Source organism: Dermacentor albipictus, chromosome 6, assembly GCF_038994185.2.
Source record: "Dermacentor albipictus isolate Rhodes 1998 colony chromosome 6, USDA_Dalb.pri_finalv2, whole genome shotgun sequence".
NCBI lineage: Eukaryota > Metazoa > Arthropoda > Arachnida > Ixodida > Ixodidae > Dermacentor > Dermacentor albipictus.
In genome coordinates, this window is record NC_091826.1 from 82058680 (window position 1) to 82083373 (window position 24694).

The window sequence follows — 24694 nt, forward strand, 5'->3', positions numbered from 1 at the left end:
GGTCAGACTCTTCCTTTCACTGTACAACCATGTATTAAGCAGCCATTTAAAAAGCGGCTCCTTATTTAAGTGATAAATTAGCACAATTCTTGCTTCATCCACGAAAATGTCAGTGCTCTGGCCTGTGCCATAGCAGTTACCTTCTACTCGTCAGCATGTATTTATGGTTACTGTGTTATTTGGTCCTGTGAGATCATTTAGCATGCAAAAATAAAAAATAAGATTGCAGACTTGCGTGACCTCGCAGAATCACAACCCAATTTTTAGTGAAGCTGTTTCTTTCTAGTAGTTGCAATAAAAATTTCAGTTACCCGTAATTAAATCTCACTTTAAACTGTTGCCCCTATATGACTGGTTCATTTAAAATCTTACTAGCCTATAATGTCTTCGGACATTGGGTAAAGAAATTTTACAAATCCGACAGCCAGGATTTGATCCTGCACCCTAGGGCTTCGTGGTGAGATGCCAAAGCCACTGCGCCACCACGGTGAGTACATTTTATTTGCAAGAACACCGGCCATAACAGGGTATCTAACCAGAACTTAACTAAAAAAGGGGGACAAAAGCATTGTTTTTGCCCGAACTGAGACTGAGTCAAAATATTATGATGTTTTTCACTCCTGTCTGAGTCCAAAAGAAAAAAAAGACTATTATCGTTCAGGCTGGCGAGATGTAATAACCTTATAATGGTGACGGTTAATCATTTTCTCATAGCAGAAATAACAATGTACATAAAAAAATATGTAGTAGGAAAATGAAAAGAAACGACATCACAGGGTCAGAAATCCACAACACACAGTACTATACATCCATGAACATATAAAAGCAAAGGCAAGTCGCACCACAATGCGTTTGTAAACAAAGTGACAAACAAAGTCACTCAAGTGGCTGCGATGTAGACTGCGATGTGTATGTGAACAGATGAGAAATTGCAGAGTTAAAATAATACAGTCATACAATACGACAGTCAAGAGTGAGTTTCAGCACAGAAAAAGAGTATGACACGTAATATACAAATTCGAATAATTGAAAATAATGAAAGTAAGTTGTAGCTGCACTGTGCATCAGTTCAGTGCAATATGTATTACTTGTTAAGGATGCCTGTATCTTCATAAAAATGTTTGAGTGCATTAAATGCCTTTTGCTGTGTTATTTTCTATGGTCATGAGCCCAGCAATTTTGCAAGTGAGAAAGGTCGGTGAGGATCAGTGAGCGTAGCACTTGTTCTAGCTGCCGTCTTTGTGTCGCGTGTCTGATGCATACGAGGAAAAGATGGCGAACATCCTCATCATCGTTGCCGCAGAAGCAAGCCGGGAAAGAAGCCCATTTTATTCGATACAGAAAATGTTCGGTGTATGCTGTCCTAAGGTGCAGTTGACGAATTAGTGTCTCGGTACTTTTCGAAAGTTCTACACCCAGCTGGTATTTGAGTTGAGGGTCCACATTGTAAAGAATTAATTGCTTAGCATTTTCATTAAGTCAGGCTGACATACAGAAGTCCTTGTTTAGTTCTCTTAATATGTATTGCGTGTCCATCGGGGATAAAGGGATGAGTTGAATTTCTGCATCCTTATGGGCCACTTTTGCCAATGAGTTCGCTAATTCGTTGCCAGCTATACCAGCATGTCCTGGAACCCACTTTACTATCACTTCATGTATTCTTTCAGTAGCCTGAGTTAAACTCTTCAATACGGTGTATATTATTCGTGCATGTGGTTGGTTGCTATACAACCAGCCGTTCTTCTTGGATGGTCTCGCAAGCTGTCCGCTTTCCGTTCAGGGACAGCTCACTCATCACCGATTCGGAGGATCTCCCACCAGCTCCACTAGACGTAAATTTCACATTCGCAAGCACGGCAACGCCACGAACACAATCTTCGCAATGTTTACAGCAACCACCGCGACCCTGATGCTATTGGCATTCGAGATTCACTGCGAGCAGCAGCAGGCGAGCCTTCCGATGTCCTGTGCTCACACCTTCTGCGAATGCATGGCCTACCGAAGTTTTACAGGAGCTGCTCTTCCATCTGGTTTCTTCATCTTGAGAATCACCTGTACATCAACAACGTGAGTGACCAACACTTTCGCTACCTCGACGCAAGTCCCGAGCTGCCAGACAGTCTACCTTTGGAGCTCCAGCTTCTGCAGGTCCAGGTATCTCCGAGAACTTGCGGCAGGTCACGATTTCGCACTGTGGTATCACTGTAACTGCACCTTGCCCGCAAGCTAGGCTGCCAGTGCTGCGTGGTACATCTCTCTCGGATTGTGTGAACCTGACACTGCCAATGACAACACCATCTTCACACTTCACCTGTCCTTTACCATCGGACTTTAGTCGTGCTAGTATGGGGGCCCTGTAGTGGCGCGGCTATCGCCTCCAAAGCAAGTGAAGAAAAAGGTGGGCTCTCGTGCAGGTAGCACGAGAAGAGAACACGCTAGCGCACTCAACCTGAGTGGCCACGGGTCGGCCCTGCATTGCACTATCCTCGGGATCGGCCCACCTATGGATAGTGCTTAACGCCTGCTTCAGCTCCGCCGCGGGTCGGCCCGGCATTGCAGTATCTTCGGGATAGGCCCACATATGCAGAGTGCTTAACGCCTGCTTCACCTCTGCCGCGGGTCGGTCGGGCATTGCACTAGCTTCGGGATCAGCCCACTTATGGAGAGTGCTTTACGCCTGCTTCACCTCCACCACGGGTCGGCCCGGCAGCGTTTTTAGAATTGCTAGTAGGTAGAGCGGGGCGTGGAACTTTTGACGGAGCTCGACGTTTCTGCGCAGGCGCGAGTAAGTGCGGGCGTGAGAGAGAAAATGTGGGGGCTTTTGCTCCTTGAATATATGACTCAGCCTAGGCACTATAGGGAGGAGGTTTCTTAGAAAGCGTTGTATTCGTTTGTCCCCCAGACATGCCGGCATTGCGGAGTGCGGTCGAGTTGGCTCCGCCGCTGGCTGCCCGCGCGGTGAGGCAGTGGGCGCGGACGCCGCTTGGTGATCGCTGTGTCTCAGGAAGGGACAATGTTCTGACTGATATTGTATAAGTCGCGGGTCGCTTTTTTCGTCGCGACAATAGATCTGATTTTTTACAAGCAGTGCTCCAGGAGGGCACATGTAACCGGCAAACGGAGGCCTCAGGAGAACACATGAGGTTATATTAAAGCAGGCGACGCAGGATCTCCGGGGCACCCAAGCGGTAGCGGGAGGATCAAAGCTGGAAGCAGGGCGGCCCGCGGGTTGGGGCCGCAGAGGCCGAAGCGTGCCTATCCACTATCACTATCCAATTGCACTATCCTCGGGATCGGTCCACGTATGGAGAGTGCTTAACGCCTTCTTCACCTCCGTCGCGGGTCGGTACCACGGCGGAGGTAAATTACATTGTAATTAATGTGTTTTCGGTTCAAGCAATAATTAAATAGTTAACTAATTAAAAGCAATTAACTACTTCGTAATAAAAAATACTGGCTGTAAGTACATACGACTGCCGCTACTATGCAGTCGGTACGATTTCTCTAGAGCTCTTGGGTTTCTTTATAAATCTTGGTCCAAGTTAACTGGGACACCCTGTATATTTGCGGCGTTCCTCTTGTTGACATTTGTGGGTCCCAAGGCAAGGATCATTTTACCTTCTGCTCATTAGAGAAAGACATAGAGACTGGGACGAAACAAAACGCACCTTTAAAGGGACACTATGAAGGTTACTATGAAGTCAAGTTAAAGTGATAAATCAATGCTCTGGAACGTCTAAGGCGTCAATATAATTGCTAACAGAGCTTTAGTAACCGAGAAATTGAGGTAAAAGAATGACACGATTTGAGACTCCCCAGCGACATTCCGGTACTAGCCCGATGACGAAGGCACTCCTCATCATAATTTATGTCACTAGTACTCAACTACTCGTATAAAAGAGATAATTTCATTAGGTTATAAGACGGTAGAAAATCCTACTTGGCTCCTCCTATTCAATTCTAAGAAAAAAATAACATTTTGACGTTACCCTTCAGCAGTATGGGTGGTCGAAAGGTTTCGTTTTCGCTTGACTCTGCGCCGCGCGTGCTTCGGCGTTTCAGTTGTTTCGTTATCGCGTCGTGCTGCGTTGGTTCTGCTGGCTCGCGACACCTGCATTTGGAACAAGCAGCGAGAATGCCACGTCTATGTGATGTGAGATGCGCGAGCGGTCCACGGAACATGGCCAAGGGCAGTTGCAGCGGCGAATTCAACGTTACTTATCACTGTGTGCCAACGAGTAAACCTCTCCGTTCGAAGTGGTTAAGTGCCGTACCTCTGCCACAGCGCGTTGGCAAAGAGCCGAAAAATCGCATAGTGTTCTCGCTGCATTTTCGTTCAGAGGATTACGAGTTCAACGTCGACTTACTGAAGTCGTGTAGAATGCCTTTCAAAGCAATGCTTTCCCGTAGCGCTGTTCCGTAGGTCTTGCCTGCATTCTACGAAGCGCAAGAACAACTGCCGGTCGAAGAGTCCGGCATTTGGTTTTCACGAAGGAAAATGTGCGAATATATTCAGACATGACATACAGTTGCCATCGTAGTAGTACGCAACGACGCCAGCAGCGCGAGCCCTCAGCAGCAGGTCACGTTCATCAGTGCTTAAATCGCTGAAGTCGAGCCCAGCATTGCGAGCCAATGTGTCGTTGTCAGAGTCGTCCATTGCAACGAGCGTCGAAGTTGGCGTCATAAAATAAAGGACCAGCTTATCGTCGCGCGCTTTCCCTTCCGCTAGCCGCCATAGGTCCGCTTTCGCGCTGCTGTCGGCTCTGTCTTGGCTCTGTTTCTGGCCGCGCGTTTGCGCTTTGAGCAGAAAACCCGTAGCGTCGTCTGCGGGCGCCGTTTTACTCACCGACGGCGCAACGTCACTATGAGACCATGATGTCACCACTCCTCGATCGGAGGGCGGGCGATTTGAACTGCGCTAGAGGTACGCGGACGCTTCAGAACGCATTTTATCTTAAAATAAGTCTCTTCTTCGCATGAAACAAGCATTTCGAGGTTTCTGGGATGGTATTTCAACAGTCCACGTTGACCTAATATTAATCTTTAGTGTCCCTCTTAACATTTGCACTGACGTTGTCTATTCGCTTTTGTGGTGATATGTTTTGTGATAAAAGAAAATAACATCCGTGCACTTTATCGCTAAAACAACAGCTATCACAGAAGCAAAACTGCGAGTCGGCCTAGTTGGAACAGATTCATCTTAAAACTTTTGTGCGCAAACAGGGACAAAGAATAGAAGAAACACAAGGACGAGCACTTTCTAACAACTGGTTTTATTTTTGCAGAACCACCTGCTTAAATACCCACATATCTGCGCGATCTAGTCTACAAAGTGCAATATGTGTTATAGACGTGCTCTCTTGACTTGACAGCACAGATCTGTGTGTATTATATGCGCTATAGGCGTGCTTTGTTGACTAGATCGCGCAGATCTGTGGGTATTTAAGCAGGCGGTTCTGCAAAAATAAAACTAGTTGTTAGAAAGCGCTCGTCCTTGTGTTTCTTCTATTCTTTGTCCCTGTTTGTTTGCGCACAAAAAGTTTTAAGATGAAGCTATCACAGCTTGTTTCCAACAAACACCAAATGCCTCGTGTTACTTCGGCCGCGGCGCGGCAGATAGGCAAGCTCGATCACGATATTTTACAGCGAAGCTGTAATATGGGTAGCCGATTCGTCCGACAGTCCGTCCATCTGTCGCCTATACGCTGAAAACTCCGACGAAAGTCCATGCGAATGCACGAAAAAGTAAAGCTAAAGAGGCGCGTGATTGGCAGCGCAAGTAGTGACGTCGTTGCTCTTCGTCGCAGCCGAGCGGGCGCGCAGCAGTTCCTCTCCGACACGGATAGGCGACGCGTCATACGTACTCCTGAGGAGCAGACAGCTTTCGACCAGCAACGCCGCGAGCACAACCGGGAACGAGCTCGTCTACGCCGTCCCGATGCTGCAGCCCGGCCACAAGAACAGGCAAGTGCAGGCGATTGCAAGGAGCAATTGCGTACCGAGGATCCGGTAGGCTACCGAACCGTCGTTTTGTGAACCATGGGGATTAACCCAGTGATAAACATCGGGGCCGCACCTTTCAGCTTCGCTGGTTAACCATCGTCAAGGAGTGCTTGGGCAGTGATTTTTTTCCTTATTTCCTTCATTTCGTTCTCGCTAACTCAGAAGGAGCCTGTTCGAGGGCGCTGCTTTATTATGCGAGTGGGAGCGCTCGCATAATAAAGTGTAGTATTCGCATAATATCACGTAGTATTCGCCATGTTTCGCAGTGTTTATCAGTCGGGAAAAAATTAGTACGCAATTTGTACGTCACTGAAAATACTGCAGTTAGATGTCCCTTGGCTGTGCCTACGAATTGACACTCTTATAATTATTATAGTACGGCTCGAGTTAGATTAGTAATTACAATTACTTAATTAAATCTCAGTAGCAAAAAAATTACGGGCAGCTACTCCACTGTGCTGGAAACAATATGCACTAAGTTTTCTTCTAGTAACGCTTTGTTCTTTTTAAATCTTGGTGTATGATAGTTAATTGCGACACCCTGTATATATTTATGATCTTTGCATGCAAGTGACGATGTTTCCATCCCTGATAAATGTTGTAAATTATTAGAAGTGTTTTTTTATTAGTCGTTAGCTTTGCTTACTGGAAAGAGAAGCGATACTGAGACACAAATCATTCACGTGCATTTCACACGCCGTTGATAGAATACTCTGCTGAAAGGGTCACTGAGTCCCCAGGTTTTTTTCAGGGTCGAAAAATGCGCGCAAAGCATTTTGAAGCGAGGTGAACGTAAAGCGACATACTCATTATCTAGGTGTAGGCTATCCATACCTTTAGAAATAATTCTTAGTACGCTAGCTCCATCTCATTCAAAAATGTAACAAACCTTGTCCTGTGTGTATATATCTACTTAGATAAGTTGTATATGTGCAGGGTGTTTACAGTGGAAATTTAAAACAATGTTGAAGTGGGAAAATACGGATCAGGCAGCCGCCGCAGGTACAGTCAACAGCAAAAGTTTGCGGGCTGTGCGAGCGCGTGGCAAGGCGACCCTCCTCCCCTTCTAGCGGTGAACCCCTGGTGTCGAGACCGACGCCTGCACGCATGCGCGTCCCTCCGATACTGCAAGCGTGCATATTTCCGCGCTTCCTCCTTGCGCGCCGGCGATATACGAATGTAGCCGCGAGGTAGCCCTCTTGCGATATGCGCTGTGGCGGCAATATGCGCTCTGACGAAGGCAGGGCCTTCGTCAGAGTGCGAAAATGTAAGGAATAAGCCGCTCTTAATATAAAATAAAAAAAGGAAAATGATAAAAGAGCAAATTACGCCACAAGAAACGATAGCTGCATTTATAGCACATCTTGAAGCGTTTAAAATCAGCCAGTAAGTAACAAAATATCAAAAATCGGATTGCGTACACGTGGCGTACGCACAGTAATGCTTGCAAGCAACTACAATGATTAAACCGCTAAAAGAAAGTCGCAGTTTCGCCCAAAAGGTGAAACATCGATTGCGATAGCAATTTATAGTAGACAGCTACACGAAGCAAGGATAGTAGTTTTATCGGCCACATAAAGTTGTCAACATTCGCTTACCAATTAAATTAGCAAGCACCGTGTCACGCGCGCACAGGTAAACATGAACGTATCTCACTCCATGACCGCGGAAACTGGCTGTCAAAACGCCGGATCGCGGAAGCGCAGCAGCAGCAGCGAGCGAATTGACCTTCGTGCTGTCTCTCGCTTCAACGCGAACCAAGCGTCGAAAGCACAGCGCATACGAAGCTACTACCACTCGGCGCATCTTCTACACATCGCAGATCGCTTTCAGGATAAGGCGGCCGCGCTGTACGCAGCAGCCGCCGGAGTAAAAGGTTTACAACATGTGAGGAGCTGCGATAAGCGGCTCGCCGTACTGGCAGCAAGACGCGTAAAAATACTGCGATTAAGAGTCAGCTATCTAATCTCACGTACGTCCTTGAGACGCGCGCGCGCCCGTTACGTTCTACGCATGCGCACTGCTGACACCTAGAAGCTCTACGTACGCAAAGCCTCTACGTACGTGTAACTAAAACTGTCTAATATCTTAAGTCGCTACAGAAAAACGCAAGAATTAACAGCAATCTTGGAAAGAAGCAAACTTAGAAAAAATATAAAAAGTAAGAAAAAAAATATAAGCATGGCAGGCAGTTAATGTTGCTGCACAGAAAGAAAAGTAACTTTTTCACGCTTCAGTTTTTTTTTTCGGGTTGGGAGAGGGTTGAAATTATTGATCAGAAAAAGATTCAACAACTCCAGAGTGAAGTGTTTCAAAGTCGGGTTGCAGTATCGTGGCTTCGATTCTTTCAAGAGGGACCTGGAATTTGGACATGCTTTGGCAGTGGAAGGTACCCACTGTGCTTTCTTAGTGGCTTGGCGCTGCACTCCTAAGCACGAGGTTGATCGCGGAATCAAATCCCGGCCGCTATAGGCCGCATTTACACGACGGTGAAACGTAAAGACGCCCGTGTATATTGTGCGTGTAGTGCCTTCACGTAGTCGAGGTCTTGGCACGTAAAAGGACGGAACATTAATTGAACTGTGGAAGCTGAGGAAGGGTAGAAGCATGCGCCCTGTGTTTGTTGAAACGGAAGCTGAGTGGCGTTTCGGTTTGACCAATGTATTGCTTATGATACGTTTAGCACTCAAGCATGTAGATGGCATTTCTGATGTCGCAAGTAAAGTTTTCTTTGCCTATTAGGGAAAAAATTCGAGACACTACTGACGGTGGTCTGTGGTCGTATGTGCGAACACTTTGCGACGGGGTTTATCGCTTGGGCGAAAGGAGGAGTTGATAGAAGGCTTAATTGTTTTCGAGGTTGTTAAGACATGGCGCAGGTTGCGTGAGTAGCGACAACCAATCTTTTGGCGGCTCCCTGAAAACATCCTTAAAGGCCCCTCACCAGGCCCCATAGCAAATTTCGCTTATACGTTGAAAGTTGTTACGTGTCCGCCTGGAGCGTTCTACCGCAAGAAAATTTCAAACTGGCTCAATAATAGCCGAGATAGAAATATGTCAGTGCCGCGAACCCAAGATTTCAGGAGGCGAGCTCCACTGCCAAGCGGGACACTCTCTCCACTTGGCCCGTCTACCCTCCGCAAGCGAAATTCCTGCCCTGTGTTCTCCGATACCGGAACTCGAGGATCGTGTGCCGCATACGTCACGAGCCCCGCCTTCATTTTTTTGTCTCCTCACTTTTTTGAGGTGCGGTGAACTTCCGCTGACGGCGTCGCGCTCGAGCTGTTTGCGCGCTGTGCACGAGGACACTTCACTAGCGGCATAAGCCAGTGCCACACGAATACTGACGCAGATACGAGCGGATCACAGAGCATGATCCCGCGCTGGAACACGGTAAAAATTGACAGTTTCGGTGTCTGCAGACATTCAGTTTGTGTGTTTTTATCATTTCTCTAGGCTTTAAACGGCCACCCCGTGGTCCCCAGCTCCGTCAGCCGCGATTTGGGTTGTGACAGCGGCGGCGCCGGACGGGGTGGCCGTCACCGTCACTCCTCCGCTGGGCTCCCGCACAACAACCGCAGCGGCTGCCCTCTGGGTGACCGCGTCGCGGCGGGAAAGCTGCGTCGCGACGAGCTGGGCGCGTTCGTTGTGGTTGGGCGGGGTGTCGGTGCGTCTTCGGCCGTTAGCATTGTAGTTGTGGTTATCGTCGCGGCTGTTGTTTTTTTTATTGATATGATATAAGGAGATGTTGGCGCGCAATTTAAGGCGCCGGCTACTCCTTATCTCTTGGGTGGTTCCGTCATACATTATTCAGGGTTCACGGTTACATATCAAATAATCATTTCACACAAGCACCAGGACTTATAAAGCAACGTTTCCACAGGAAGACTATGGCAAATGTCTCCACACCTATGTAGTCGAAAGTCTCAAAAGTAGAAACGATACTGTCGCCTAATAACACATTTTCTAGTCAGCGGGTCGCGGGTACATACAGTATACATGGCAAATGTCTCCACACTTATGTAGTCGAAAGTCTCAAAAGTACAAACGATACTGTTGCCTAATAGCACATTGTCTAGTCAGCGGGTGGTATATACATCGTGTAAACAATCATTCACAGTCACAACAAAGCAGTCAACATAACATAATTCCCAAACAGATGGATATATAGAGGCACATTGAAATGAACAAAACAATGAAAGCACTAATAGCGTCCAGCGATGCCGCTGTCTTCAAAGAAAGTCTTTAGTGCTTTTAAAGCGCTCTTCTGCAAGGCCGTTGTTGGCCAAGGGCCCAAAAGTTTCCTTAAACTGAAAGGTCTGCGGTCTAATTTACTTAGCGCTGATTTAAGTCGGCATCTTGGTGTGTCGTGATATGGGCAATCTAGAAGGAGGTGATATATATCTTCATCTACAAATCCGCAATCACATTCGGGGGTTTCCGCTCGGCCAATTCTGTGTAAGAAATGCTTTGTGTAGGCAGTGCCTAGCCTTAATCGATGAATAAGCGTTTCTATAGTTCTATCTAATGACAATGAAAATTTGAATTCAATAAATGGATCAATATGATATAAGTCAGAGCTCTTAGAATTCTGGTCAAACCAAGTGTTTCTAGACATGTTGAAAGACGTTGTCCTTATAATGCAGCGTAATTCATTCTTTGATATTGGGAGCGGAGCCGTATCATCTTTCAGGTGCGCTTGTCGTGCTGCTTCATCAGCTGCTGTGTTGCCAGGAATGTTGCAATGCCCTGGTATCCACTGGAATGCTATTGCATGTTTTGCTTCGCTTGCCTTTGTGAGGTATTTAAGTGTTTCATATATTATACTGTCGCTGAATGTTTTCCCCTTTGTGCTGCAGAGTGATGTTAGTGCCGCCTGTGAATCGCTGAAAATTACCCATTTTTGCGCTTCTGCTACTGACAATATAAATTTTACCGCACATAGGATTGCGAACCGTTCAGCCGTTGTGGACGAAGTCGCACGAGATAACTTAAATGATTCTTGTTTGTTGAGGTGCGGTATAATGAATGATGAAGTTGAAGAGGTTGCTGTACTGGAGCCGTCTGTATAGACGTGTGTATCCTGAATACCGCATATATATCTGGTATAGTGCTAGTTGTTGAGCAGCTTGAATGAACATGTCTCTTTTGCTGAACATCCCCTCTACTGATAATTCAATTTTTGGAACTGCAAGCAGCCATGGAGGATATTCGATGTCTGAGTTCCAAAATTCATTTTCTGGCAATATGTGAAGATTTTCTTGAATTTCTATATGAACATAACTTCTATCTCGATTCATTATGTCTAGAGCCAATGGGTGGTTTTTATGCTGGGTTTGAAGGCGGAAATAATGCCGGCATGTTTCTGTAGTTCGCATCACTGGAAATGGTGATTGGCGAGCCTCAGCTATTACAAGAGAACTCGAAGTCGCTCGTGGAACTCCTAGACACAGGCGTAGTCCTCTAGCTAAAAGTCTTTGAAGTCCCTCTTCTGACGTGTGGGAAGTCTCTTCTGACGTGTGTCAGAAGTCTCTCTTCTGACGTGTGTGTTGTTGTTGTTGTTAGTGCCAAGCTCCCCGACGTGCGCGGGGAACCACTTGAGGGACTTGTTTGTAATCGTGCCGGGCCCGAAGTCCCCGGCCCTGGCGTTGAGCATGCGCGCCACATCCGCGGACACCCAATTTTGGTGTAGTTCCGAATCGCTGATTTAGAGTCGCTAATGATCAGGCGATCCTCCGCACCTCCGTGGAGTATCGCGAGGGCTATGGCCATCTCCTCCGCTGCTTCGACCGACGGCAGCCTCGCTGATGCCGTGACTCGGATCCTTCTCTTTGTATCTACGACTGCCATGGAGAAGGCGGGCGCCGCCGCCGTCGGCCGGCCATGTCGATCTTGCCGCTGTTGCTATTGCCGTTTTTGTCGTAGTAGTAGTAGTGATGGTGGTGCTGGTAACTCCAGTTCGTCTCGAACATTCTGTTGTAGTGGCGGTGATGGTCGTCGTCCCTCGTCGCCATCACGGTCACCGGCTGGCCGCGGGTACCTGGCTGCATCGACGAAGAGGACGCCTTCTCGTCTTCCGTGCTCCCCGAGGATTGCTACTGCCCTGCGTTTACGTCTTTGCACGTCATGCACCGGGTGCATGGGCTTCGGCATGTTTTCCGTTTGTATGGCGTCCCTGACTCCCGGTAGCAGTGTTTCCTTCCGTCGCCGCGCCTCGTGATATCGAATCCCGAGCAGGTCTAGGATTCGTCTCCCCGCTCTGTTGCTCGACAGCCTCTCCAGCTGCGGGATTCTCTGCGCCTCGGCGATCTCCTCGAGCGTGTTGTGTACGCCCAGCTCGAGGAGTCTGTGGGTTGGCGTGTGCTGGGGTACTCCCAGGGCGGTCTTGAAGGCCCTGCGGATCGCCACGTTCAGCTTGTCGGTTTCGCTCCTGTTCCAGTCGGCGTACGCGGCGACGTACGCTATGTGGCTCAGCGCGTACGCCTGTATCAGCCTCGTAACGTTGTCTTCCTTCATTTCTTTTCTCTTGTTCGCACGAGGTGTGTGGCGGCGGCCACTTTGTTGTCACGGGATACAGTATATATTCCTTACAGTATGTATCGTCACAGCACAGTATGTATCGTCAGATTGATACAGTATGTATCGTCACAGTACGAGCACCGATATGCCTAATAAGTGCACTGGGAGGCCTTCAGAGCTTTCTTGGACGTGCCTGTGGCGATTTGAGCCCTTAAGGACAATAAAAGACATGCATCCTTGTGCATGAGCTCACCGCGGCTTTCCTCTCCCTTTTTCTTATCTTTCTATTCCCTCTTTCCTTTTCCACAGAGTGGGGTAGTCAGCCAGACGCATTTCTGCTGGACATCCCTGCCTTCTCTTTTTATTTGCTCCTCCTCCTGCATTCATTTTTTCGGACGTTTTCGAGGCCCGTAGGGAGTCCGAAAAATTGGACGTTGACTGTGCAACAGATCAAGAGGATACTTCAAATGGTCCGCGGGGCCAACGCGTGGCGGAAGGAGGACGAGAACACAAAGGACCGACGCATTGAGGAATGAACGGAAAAGCAAAAGAAAAAGCATGTGCCGCCGCTTCTTTGAAGGAGCTTCATCCCAAAATACAGTGTTGGCTAACGCCGAGGTGCAAGTGGCGGTCATCCAAACCAAAATAAACTCTTTAAAGCATCGGAACGCAACACTGAGGCGATGCGCGTGGACTGAGAGTATGAAGGTACAGTTGAGGTTGACTTTCCAGCTGTTGAGAGAGAATCCCACATGTGACAAAGTTCGGGCCTCATATCAATGAGCTTGCTATCTAGTGATAGAAATAGCTCATACTGGAAAATACTTGCTTCTGTATGCATCTTTTTATTTGTATTTGAAAATGCTCGACTCGATTTGCAATGGGCTTTAACATTCTTTTTCGAATATATTTTATTCGCTGTGCATTTTACTAACCTGTCCCTTCTATATCCTTTTTGGATAAAATAAACACTACTCCTTAGTATTCAAACTGGATTAAGTCGTCTTTTTCTTTATTTTCTAACATGCCTGTCACCGCGCCTTGACATAAAACAAAGTTCTGTGCCACTTGCGAATTTCGCAAAAGCACTCGGGGCAGACCTCGAAAACTCGGGGAATTTGGAAATTTCAACTTGGTAGACACCCTGGAGGTCACAGCTAGTGCAAACGCGTGTACGTAGGCACGCTATCACGTGTACCTTATCCTCCGGCTTGGAGCGCGGCGGCCACGAGGAGAAGGGAAAATCGCGTTCGGCTTGAAATTTTCACGTCTTTCCGCGGCGCGTAGCGATGCAGCACTTGGCAGACGCGATCGGTATCGCGCAATCTATGTTCTGCGCTTTGTTCTGCGCTTGTCAGCTCAAAATTGCCAGACCTGGTGAGGGGCCCTTTAAGGCGGTCGCGTTTGGTCGATATCTGGTGCTTGTTTAAAATGCGGCCACAATGGGAGGAAACGCTCGGAGAGCAAGGATAAGATTCAGATTACTGCTCGAAGAGTCCGCCGGCCGCTTCTGAGTAGGTCAAGGCTTATCCGCTTTCTTGAGGGCTGCGTGTGTGCGGGGTATCTTTGTCTGGTATCTTTGTCCGCACGCACCCCCGCACGCACCCCCGCACGCACCCGCACGCGCACGCACACCGTTTCAGTGCCCCCTCCGAAGGCAGATGACCTTTGCAGCGCGGCCGTCGTGTTATCCATTGTCCTGCATTCCCGTAGTCAGATGGTCACGCCCGAACCCATCCGGCGCCTCTGCATTCCACAGCTGGCTTTCTCCTGTTCTCCGAACGAGGCGCTTGGGGAATGCACGCCGCCGTAGTCAAGTTCTTCAAAGGAAGTTCACGGTTAGTTAGCGCTGTCCTCGCCGGATCGGTCGACGCACCTGTGGCGGACGCTCCTGCGGTGGACGCACCTGCAGCAGTAACCCTGCAGGCCGATCCTAACAGCGTCCAAAGTGCACTAAGCTCCAGACCGCAGACATGCAACTGCGCTTCCCCGCACCGCACGTTTGTCCAACTAATTATAATGGCGAACCAGTTATCGTTCCAATGAAGAGGGAGCGCCATAGCTGCACGTGTCATGGCTAATTTGTTGCGCATGGTTTCATCACGAGAGCCACGTCTGCATTTTATATGTGATAGCATAATTTAAAATTTAGTTTAAAGAAAGCATAATCACGCTGTACTACTTGCTGTTTGCAAAAACTACCACACTGCGATTAGTTGGGCAAACTAATTCGCAGGAAAGTTAGCTGTACAATTATGAAAAGTGCTGCTGAGCGTGTAAATAGACAATCCGAAATCGCGAAGTGATGAAACGTTAGAAACAAACCTAGGCGGTGAATCGTATGCGAATGATGGAAACAAGGAAGTGCATGGTGATTTGCCAAATATGGACAAGCACGAAATCAGGAGAGAAAGTCTGTATGATACCACAAAAGGGCAGTGCCTCGCTCTTCGAGGCCCGAGCCAACTGTCCTGAGAACAAAAAAACACACCGTTGCCAATACTCGCGACATGATGATGCGCATGTCTCCTGCCGCAAAAGTCTGGAGACGGCGCGGCACCATCTTAATGGAATGCCAAGATATTCACCCATGGCAAGAGCTGTAGGGAACACCCACCTTCCAGAAGTGCTGGGATTTGGAGCGGTGGAAAAAAAAAAAACATGGACCTGCTAGACTGCAATGTGTGCAGTAAAACCTGATTAGCTTAAGCAGGCTGGCGTAATACTTGTCGCAGACCCATTTTAATGCGAATTGCCGACAGAAGTTGTCATCATCACTGGCGTCGCTCCCGCGAGAGCGGTCGCCAGCGAAAGCAGTTGTTGCGCTGACGAAGACAAGCCTGTTTGCCGAACTGTTGTCTCTTGTTCGACCGCTATTGATCAGGTGTTCAAGCTGGAATGGAAGTTTTGCAAAAGGCTTTCGCAGTTAGCCAATGTTTTTTTTTATCTCCTTAGCTATTCTGCAGATCTTACGACATCAAGCTGCTTCCACGGGCATCTATATATCGTACTACGTGGGGCTTTCGCTCGAACCATTATACAGGCTGGAAGGTGTGCAGGGATCACTAGCACTTTTGATTCAGGAGAAACATGACGCTGGCCGTTTGCCACTACTCACAGGCAAATGACTGAGTATATTGATTACCTTGGGCACTGACGATAAAAACGGCGATTCCTCACCAGTGATATCCGCGGACGGCTGCCATCCGGCTATATTGAAGATTTTCGTGTTATCTCATATACTAACAAAAAAAGTTTTTTTTGTTGTGCTGGAATTCTGGCTGTGCAATATATGTCTCACGCATGTATAGGGTAAAATGGCGCACATGATAGTTTCAAGAAGCTAGGAAAAAAAACCATGTTGTACTGAAGGACAAAAGAGGCGCGGACGCTAATCAATGTTGTTTCCTCGCCCAAAAAATTTCAGTGATACAGCATATCATAAGCTCCCCCCCCCCTTCAAAAAAAAAAAAAAACACGGCACGGGATCATTCGTTTCGTGCGCGCGAATAGAAAGCGAGATAACGTGAAAAACGGGAGGAGGAAAGAATGTTAATCTGAAAGCTGTCTTATTGGCTACTATATGCTGGGAGAAGAGCAGAGGGGAGCAGTGAGATGAGAGGGTGAAAAAAAAGGCAGACTGCGTACAGAAGCCGGCATGCAGCCTTTTGTGAACATTCTGGCGAAGTACGAAAAGCTCGACAGTGACTGACTTCAAAAAACTTTCATTCGTATATGCGCTGTTTGCCAATGGCTGGTCGCCTTCGCGTGCAATATGTCAAACATCACTATTGGTTGCCGTCTGCTTTAGAAGTAGTTCCCCAGTGTAGAATTTTTTTGTGGATCTCTGGTCTCTAGCTCTGGCACTGATCTCTAGACTGACGCTTTGCTGGTGGATGAAGGCGGCAAACTTCAATACGTGCTGCGTCTCTCGACATCGCAGTCGGCGAATCGGGGACCAGGGCAAAACTCTCTGCTATCTTCGATCGGAGAATCCAAATGCGCCTTTCGGCGCAAGCGGCGGGAGCGTCTCCATAGCCTGCCCGGACAAGGACAACCCGATCAAAGTAAGTTGATTCGCATGGATTTTGCTGCGAATGAAGACCCGTCGGAGGTGCGTCGAACCTGCGGCCTAACAAGGGGCGACGTCGAAAGCCGCTCTCCAGACAGCACTGTACAAATGGCGGGCGAACAAATGCCCAACGATGGACGACGACAGGACCTTGGACATACCGACGGATCGCACTCCACTGAAGAGCGGGAAATAGCGCTGATCGTGGAATACCTTCAATCAGGTCCTCCGAAAGGGCTTGCGTCAGCCGAACCGAGCGCGGCGAGCCAAGACAGCAGGAACGAGTTGACGTGCGTTTCGTACACTGCCTCGACGCTAGCGGGATCCCTAGATTTTCGCGACCAATACTGTTACTCCGCTGGGGAGGTACAGGCACGTACCGGACCTGCGCCCGCTCGGTGCGAGCCGACCGTTCCCTGGATGCCGGCGTCGGAAGAGCAATCCCCGCTTCTTTTCAATGCTCTTCGTGCGGGAGACGCGCCTACGCAACGCCCTCTGCCCGGCTTAGCTGCTCAAGCAATGATTACGCACAGAGAAGCGGGTCGAGAAATGGAGGCTTCCGGTGGCAATGAGTCTCACGCCGCCGCTCCGTTTGAATCCGTCCCGAGTGTGCCGTGTACCGATGCAAACGCGTGCCGCGAACTAACGCAATCAGCAGCACACTATGCATGGACGTTGGCAGGGCTTCACGACGAGTCCGGTAATGCGCCCGGCCGAAGCCGTTCACGCGATTACCGAAAGTACGAAGTACCCTCGCTGTCATTTCCCGGTAGCGAGCCGCCGGCGATTCCAAAGCCTCGTCTTGACACCTTTTGGCAGAACTCGCACGAGGAAAGCTGTCACAACAAAGAAGGGCCACTAGCGTCCCGCTCGTGTCCGATTATGAGGTCATCATTGGAGCAGCCTCCGCTGGTCGCGAATAGGGATGTAGATATCACAGCGATTCTCGCGATTCGCACGTCCCGTGACTCATTCCCACAGTCGGCAACGCGACCTCATGCGTTTGACGCACCGGTGAGGGTAACGTTGCCACCGGTGGCACGCAACACGCCGCACTGTTCGAATCCGTCCACCTCATTTCATCAGGGCAATCCCGGACAGTATGGTCTCAGCGATACGGGGGCGCCCGTAGGGCCTATCGAAATGCCAAGAGCGGCCACGGCGACGGCTTTCGGTGGGCAAATGCGGCTTGGTGTCGCCGCCAGCGTTCGCTCAGCGCCAGAACAAGCGAGGCCGCCCGCATTCGCTTCAGTCGAGATGAAACTATCCGGTGCCGGCCGACAGCAGTTCATGGAAGTGCACGGAGCAAGCTTCAACACCGTGCATCCGGCGAACGTCACGCGGCAAGAGACGCACACGGCACTCCGCGGGAGAAGCACGGGTCGCGATGTCCAACACGCGATGCGTCGTCCGCCCGTGCTCGTGGTTCAGGAGCACGAGCCAGTGCCGCAGCCGGGATCGGGGCAGGTGCAGTGGCCACACGAGTGGCAGCAAGCCGACCGCCGCGGCGCGGGGCCGATCCGCCGAGGCCGAAAGGCTCTGGCGCAGCCGACCGCCGTCGCGGGCTTACCTCGCCAAATTCAGAGTTCGGCGAACGGCACCTTGTGGGTGGTGCCACACGCGAACGCTAGCGTCGGTTCACAGGCAGCACTTCCGTCGACCTCAACGCCAGGTTCGCCCGCGCTTCAGCAGTCGGGAGGACGCCTTCCCGTGGGGGACAACGTTTTCCCCGCCGCACTCTTGCCGTGCCAGCTGCCGCCCAGCTCCTGGCCAGGGGGACCGACGTATCCCGCACCGACACCTCCTCCCGGACCGATGCCTGCTTCCGGACCCCTGCGTACAGCCGGTGAGTGAACGTGGCTTGACTGTCATTACTTCGGTTGACGCGCAGCATTTTACAAGCACGCAGATAAAGCAGTAGCGGCAGACGTCTTTCGCAGTGGTGACACACGATATGCGGGGCTCTTCAAATTGCTGCCGGTTCTGACACCGCTGCATTATTCATGCCTATTTGATGCATGTGCAAAGGCTGGTTTGGTTTGGTTTAGCTGATTTTATGTAGAAATCGTTGTGGGACGCGCCGATTCGGGAAGATTGGTCAAGAACGGGCATGCACACGCAGTGCCACGTGTTGAGTGGCTAAATCAGAGAAACTATAAAGTAAATAAAAGAATCCGTAAATAGGTAGCTTCAGCTCGGGGGCTCCTACCTGGGAAAGGGGGAACCATTTTTCTCGGCAACCACTGACCCAGCTTTGATTAGGTTTGTTGCATTTAAAAGATTGCATCTGAAAGTGCGCTTATACAGTTTCAAGGTAAAAGTAAACCAATTAGCCCAGTTGTCCATTCTGTTAAAATATAGAATTAAAGACTAGTGACTATGCGTAGTGAATTTTCGATTTAGGTTGTAAATAAGACTTGATCAAGATCGCGAAGTTTCAGAAAACGAAACTATCATGTTTACAACTCTAACTCAGCAATAAGAAACGATATTACAATCCAGTAAATTGCATCTAACACGACATCTAAAGTGGACAAAGCATATATCTTACACATGGCTCTCAAACAGACCGCTTACACGTGAGTAGTACTTTTGCAAAACACTTGTAAACAGTGTAACGAATTCACGTTAGATATAAATTAATATATAGAATTCGTCCGCTTCGGATGCCTTAACGGATGCAGTTTACAGACCTGAGATGCCTGTTCTTCTTGCAGAGCTACGAATTTGTAAACTTCTTGCTTCTATATATTTGAAGCTTAGAAATATTTTTGAAGATATATTTTAAAACATTAAGGGGCCTAAAATAAAATGTCGTTTCTAATAGTCACTAGGAATAAACCATTACTCTCAAATGCAGCATATTTAATTAAACTTGGATCAGTGGTTATATCATAAAAGCGTACCTGCGCTTTGCATGTAACTGAAAAGGCGGCATTGAAGTTGGGCGCGAGCTAAATATTCAATTAGGAGGCTTAACTACAATTAAGAATTTAATTAACAGGTGGGTGTCCTATGGCGATGCCGGTTAGCCGAAGTAAATGTTCAGATTTTATCCAGAAAATTATCTTTTGGTTACCCAAACAAATGTGCGATCCCTTGGTCAGCATGTAAAATTTATATAAGCCACTCCAGCGAGATATCGACCAACCCAGCAGCCACGCAGCCATGCCACACTCAGAGAAGTAGGCAGCGGAAGCTTTGCTTCAAGAATAAACGGCGATGTTATAAACCTGTGTTTCTATGATCCCAGGCTTCGTACTAACGAAGAAACTTCTGTGCAGGCTACACAACGCTGTGCACAAGTACACGATTTGTCCTCGTCGTTATACACCGCTGCTTTATTTCGAAAGCGTTCGTGCGTAGGGGATGAGCGCGATTAGAGGGGCACCGATCACTTCCGTACTACTTTCTGCGACCACTTTGTTTTTTAGGGTGTAATTAGTGCAGGTAGAGTTTCTCTAGCTGCGCTACAATCCTCTCTCCAAATGACGTGGTCTCTATTTCGCTATGCAGCGGCGCTAACTGTTAGCCATTCGTCTTGATGTATTGTGCTGTTCTCCGAACAGTCTACGACCTCGGACATTTGAGAAGCGTGGAAAGATGACATTCCCACGCCCAGGTGCATTTCAGTCTACGAGGCATCAGTACTTTCATTTTTATTAACAGAGAAAGCTTTGCAGTGCAACTTCTATCACATTCCACCTTCTTGGGCGGAATGTCGTATTGGGGGGAAGCCAGTGTCCTTTACTTCCGGTTTATTTTAAATCGAGCGTTCTTACGGGTCTTTTTTGTTAAGAAAGCTTTTGCTCATCATCGCAGCTAGCGTGACCTCAATATAATGTTTACGGCCAAGCGCTCGGGTTTTATACAGCGTACAATCGTTGCAGCTTTTTTTAATTTTCCCTCCAAACACCTCCATTGCAAGGAGACGAACGCGGTATACGGCGCTATTACCATTCATGGTTTTTTTTTTTTTTTGCTGCCAACTGAAGACTGCCATCGCCACCGTATGCTATATCGTTAACCCTTGTCGCATTATTTCTCAGCCCTCGCGTTCCTCCGCGCAGCCTCACAAGGCTGCCACAAAGCCCAATGTTTCGGGAGAACCAACCTGCGTCTGGTACAGACAACCGCTGTAGCACACGACACTGACACCCGTATATTTCATTGCGCTCTCGTCTTCTGTGATTTTATTGGCTGCGAACCACTGCGAGGAGTTGTCGATCGGTGCAAGACGTGCCTAAACTTTCTGCAAACGCTTAAAAAAGCAGCCATGTAGCGAAAAGCCTTCGAATTGCCTCGGACTCAGCCTCGTTGGCCCTGGATTTCCAGCTGGAAGTTGTTTCCGTCCGCCATGTCATTTCTGACGTGTCCAAAGCCGCTGACAAGGAAGCACGCTAACAATGGTATTTCAGATTGCAGATCGCCGAAAAAAGATGCCGCCAAATCTAACACTCATCGTGCGCTTCGCCGACCACCGATAGCACACAAATCGGCCCTTGGTCTTGGCAGCACAATGCAATGCCTTTTCCGGTCTGTCTTTTTAAACTTTTCTTTGCTCCGCGTTATCTATCGCGATGCAGAAACGGCCGTGGACTACCAGAAGTTTTTTAAGCTATGGGGTTTTACGGGCCAAAACCACTTTCTGATTATGAGGCACGCCGTAGTGGAGAACTCGGGAAATTTCGACCACCTGGGGTTCTTTAGCGTGCACCTAAATCTAAGTACACGGGTGTTTTAGCATTTCGCCCCCATCGAAATGCGGCCGCCGTGGCCTGGATTCGATCGCGCGACCTCCTGCCCAGCAGCCTAACACCATAGCCACTGAGCAACCACGGCGGGTGTACTCGAAGTTGTGTGCATGCGAAGTTTTGCGAGTGTAGAAGGCCGACGACACTGGCAGCGATGGGCTGGAGGAGGAAGGTGTCGCTACTTATATCGAAGGAAGCAAGCTTATTAGGCATGGACGTTAGTCGCGCCTACATGTATCCACAATTTCCCACACGTTGCTCGCCGATTCTGTAGCCAAAGACCTTGGCTAATGAGATTGCGCGCTGGACACGGATAGTGGTTTACCAGATTGCACGTAGACGAGCACACCAGCGATTAGTCGATTTGCGCTGGCAATCGTGACGTTTCACGTATGTACAAAGAGTTGCTGTACTTGATCGGTGTGTAGAACAGATTTCGACGATCCGTGACTGTGCTGGCTGCTAACAGTGTGCGTTGAATGTCGCTTATTTACAAAAAAAATATTTATACATTATATCTTTTATCTGGGAGGGGGGTGGCACTACTTCTCCCAATAAAAAGTTTTCTTCTTAAATCACGCATTCTAAAGCGGTAGTGCTCCACTGGTTTGAAGAAGCACCTATAATTAATACTCTTGGGCGTTTACTTTTATATGTATGCAAATAACAAAAAATAAATTATAGGGTTTAACGGGCCAAAACCACTATCTGATTATGAGGTACGTCGTAGTGGGGACTCCGGAAATTTGGACCGCCTGGGGTTGTTTAACGTGCGCTTAAATTGAAGCGCACGGGCGTTCTCGCACTTTAACCCCGTCGAAATGCGGCCGCCGCGGCCGGGATTCGATCCCGCGACCTTGTGCTCAACAGCCCAACACCATAGCCACTAAGCAATCACGGCGGGCTGTACCCACGGCGTGGGATTCCATATGGATCATTCGCCCGAGTGATCCAACTTCCCCATTCTATATAAACGCGCAATGGGCCGATGCGGGTGAAGACGCGGGAAGTCGCGTCTCTGCAATCTCCAACGATGAAGTTGTTTCAAGTTCACTAATAAATTGGAAACTTTGCTAAAGCGAGAAGGATCTACTCAAGTGACTAAGCTTATTTGCAAAAAAAAACTGTCAAGGGAGAGAGATAAAGAGGAAAGGCAGGGAGGTTAAGCAGATATCAGTCTCTAGTTTGTTACCCTACACTGGGGTTGGGAGATAGGGGTTAGAAAGAGGACAGATAGGAAAACGTTAAAAAATACACGCACACACGGAGGCACAGGCGCGCTAGAGGCCTTCCAGCTAAAGACGTTTACAAAGGCTGGTAGATCGCAAAAAGCGCTATAGTGATTGCAAGGCCTTCTTCTGTGACTGTAGGTCCTTTCGGTGGTGTAAACTTCTTTTTCCCGATAACGGTTGGTCGTCCAGCTGGTCAAGTTCGTGGCGAAGGCATTCCCTCTGTGGACTGCACTTCGGGCAGGCTCACAAAATATGGTCAATCGATTCTTCATGACCGCAGTGGTCACAGGTTGCGGTGTCGGTCATCCCTATGCGGAACGCATAGGCTTTAGAAAAGGCAATGCCCAACCACAGTCGATATAAAGGCGTGGCGTCTCCACGGCGAAGCTGTGATGGCGCTCGAAGACTTAATGTGGGACGAAGTGAGTACAGTCGCGTATTTCTTAAATGTGGCTCGTTCCATTGCGACGGCGTGCACTGCCGAACAAGTAGGCGGAGCTTCCGTGCTGCGTCAGTTCTAGAAAGAGGAATTGGGACGTGGCGCTCCTCAGTATGGGCTGAGCGGGCAACTTGATCCGCCCGTTCATTGCCGATAATCGCGCAGTGACTTTGAAGCCACTGGAAGGTTATTTCATGGCCTGCATCACTTATATGGTGTAACGTCTCTGTAATATGAAATATTAGTTCGTGCGGTCCGCGACATAAAGGGGACAGTATATAGAGATTGCAGCGCCGCCTTCAAATCTCAGAATACCGCCCACTTGTGTAGCGGTTCATCACCAATGTGATGAAGCGCAGTAAAGAGCGCTGCGAGCTCTGCTACCGTCGGTGTTGTCGCGCGGGTCGTCTTAAATTTGATTGTTGCAGTTTTCGCTGGTATGACGATTGCCGCCCCCAAGCTGTTTGGAAGGACAGATCTATCAGTGTAAATGTGCGTAGAGTCACGGTAGTTCTTGCACAAATATAGTAGGGTGAGCTGTGTAAGGACAGGTGATGATAGATCAGCTTTTTTTTTTGAGATGCCAGGTATTGTGATGTTGACTTTTGGCTGAGCGAGGCACCATGGAGGAATCGAAGGTCTCGCAGCCGGAGTGAAGCAAGCTGGCAATGATCCATCATATGCGGCTATCGTTTGTCTGAAAGATGTGTGTGATCTGTCCGCTGGTAGAGAGGCTAAATGGTGACGAGGAGTCCTGGCTAGATTGAAATTGAAGTGCTCAGGACGCATATAAGGATATGCGTCCTGAGCACTTCAATTTCAATGTGGGTCTTGACAAGGTGGTCTCTAGCGATTGCTATCGTAGCCGCTGAAAGGCTTGGCCTGACAGTGCCAACGTGGGAGCGGCCCGCCTTGGCTTGAGAAGTCGAGCCTCCGGACCTCATGACAATAAAAGTTTTCACACACACACACTGTTGAAGCACTCCGAGGCAGGCCTAGACAGATCCGGAGCGCTTGAGCCTGAAGACTTTGTATTGTGCGTAAATTCGTTTTACCTGTGTTGGTTATTTCTGGCAAGCTCTATTGCAGAAATCCCAGAAAAAGCACCCTGCACAGCTGTAACATGGCACTGGTCGACATTCGCCAGGTCTTGCCAGCAAAAAAACGAACAGGTGGCAGCTAGATGCCTGTCAACTGTTTTTTCGCGTATGATACGTGAGGGCTCCATGACAAGTCCCTTTCGATTATGACACCTAGAAACTTGTACGGTGGAACCCGTCATATTATTTGGTCGTTTATCATTACGCTGTAGTTTGTCATGGGTTTGCGCGTAAATGGCACCAGTGCGCATTTTTCGGAGGAAATTTCCAGGCCTCGATTACGGAGGTAGATAGCAGTTTGGGTGGCGGCTCTATGAATTCTCGCTCGCAACTGTAGGCGTGTTACTGCAGACGTCCATATGCAAATGGACGACATTGATACCATATGCAAATGGACGACATTGATAGCCTGGACTGTGGTTAGCACGTGCTAAAGGAGAGCAATTAGGGTTAGATTAAATAACACAGGGCCAAGTACACCGCCCTGGGGGACGCCGCGGTAGCTATAATGTAGACAAGTATGGCCTTCCTCGGTGCTTACAAAAAAGGATCGCATGGAGAGATAGCCCCGT

The 24694-nt window shown here is 48.7% G+C and overlaps 1 protein-coding gene across 2 annotated transcripts in view; it reads left to right on the plus strand.

Moving 5' to 3' along the window:
• The first annotated feature begins 5491 nt into the window (after positions 1-5491).
• LOC139061245 (proline-rich protein 36-like) overlaps positions 5492-24694 on the plus strand; it is a 35624-nt gene continuing 16421 nt past the window's right edge. Inside the window, exons 1-3 of one of the 2 annotated variants that reach the window (XM_070540951.1) lie at positions 5492-5748; positions 5811-5967; positions 16469-18443. In XM_070540951.1, the coding sequence (XP_070397052.1) occupies positions 16607-18443 (1837 nt within the window). In that variant the 5' untranslated portion in view covers positions 5492-5748; positions 5811-5967; positions 16469-16606. Of the gene's footprint in view, positions 5968-16468; positions 18444-24694 lie in introns of both variants that reach the window. The other variant, XM_070540950.1, reaches the window with a different exon arrangement.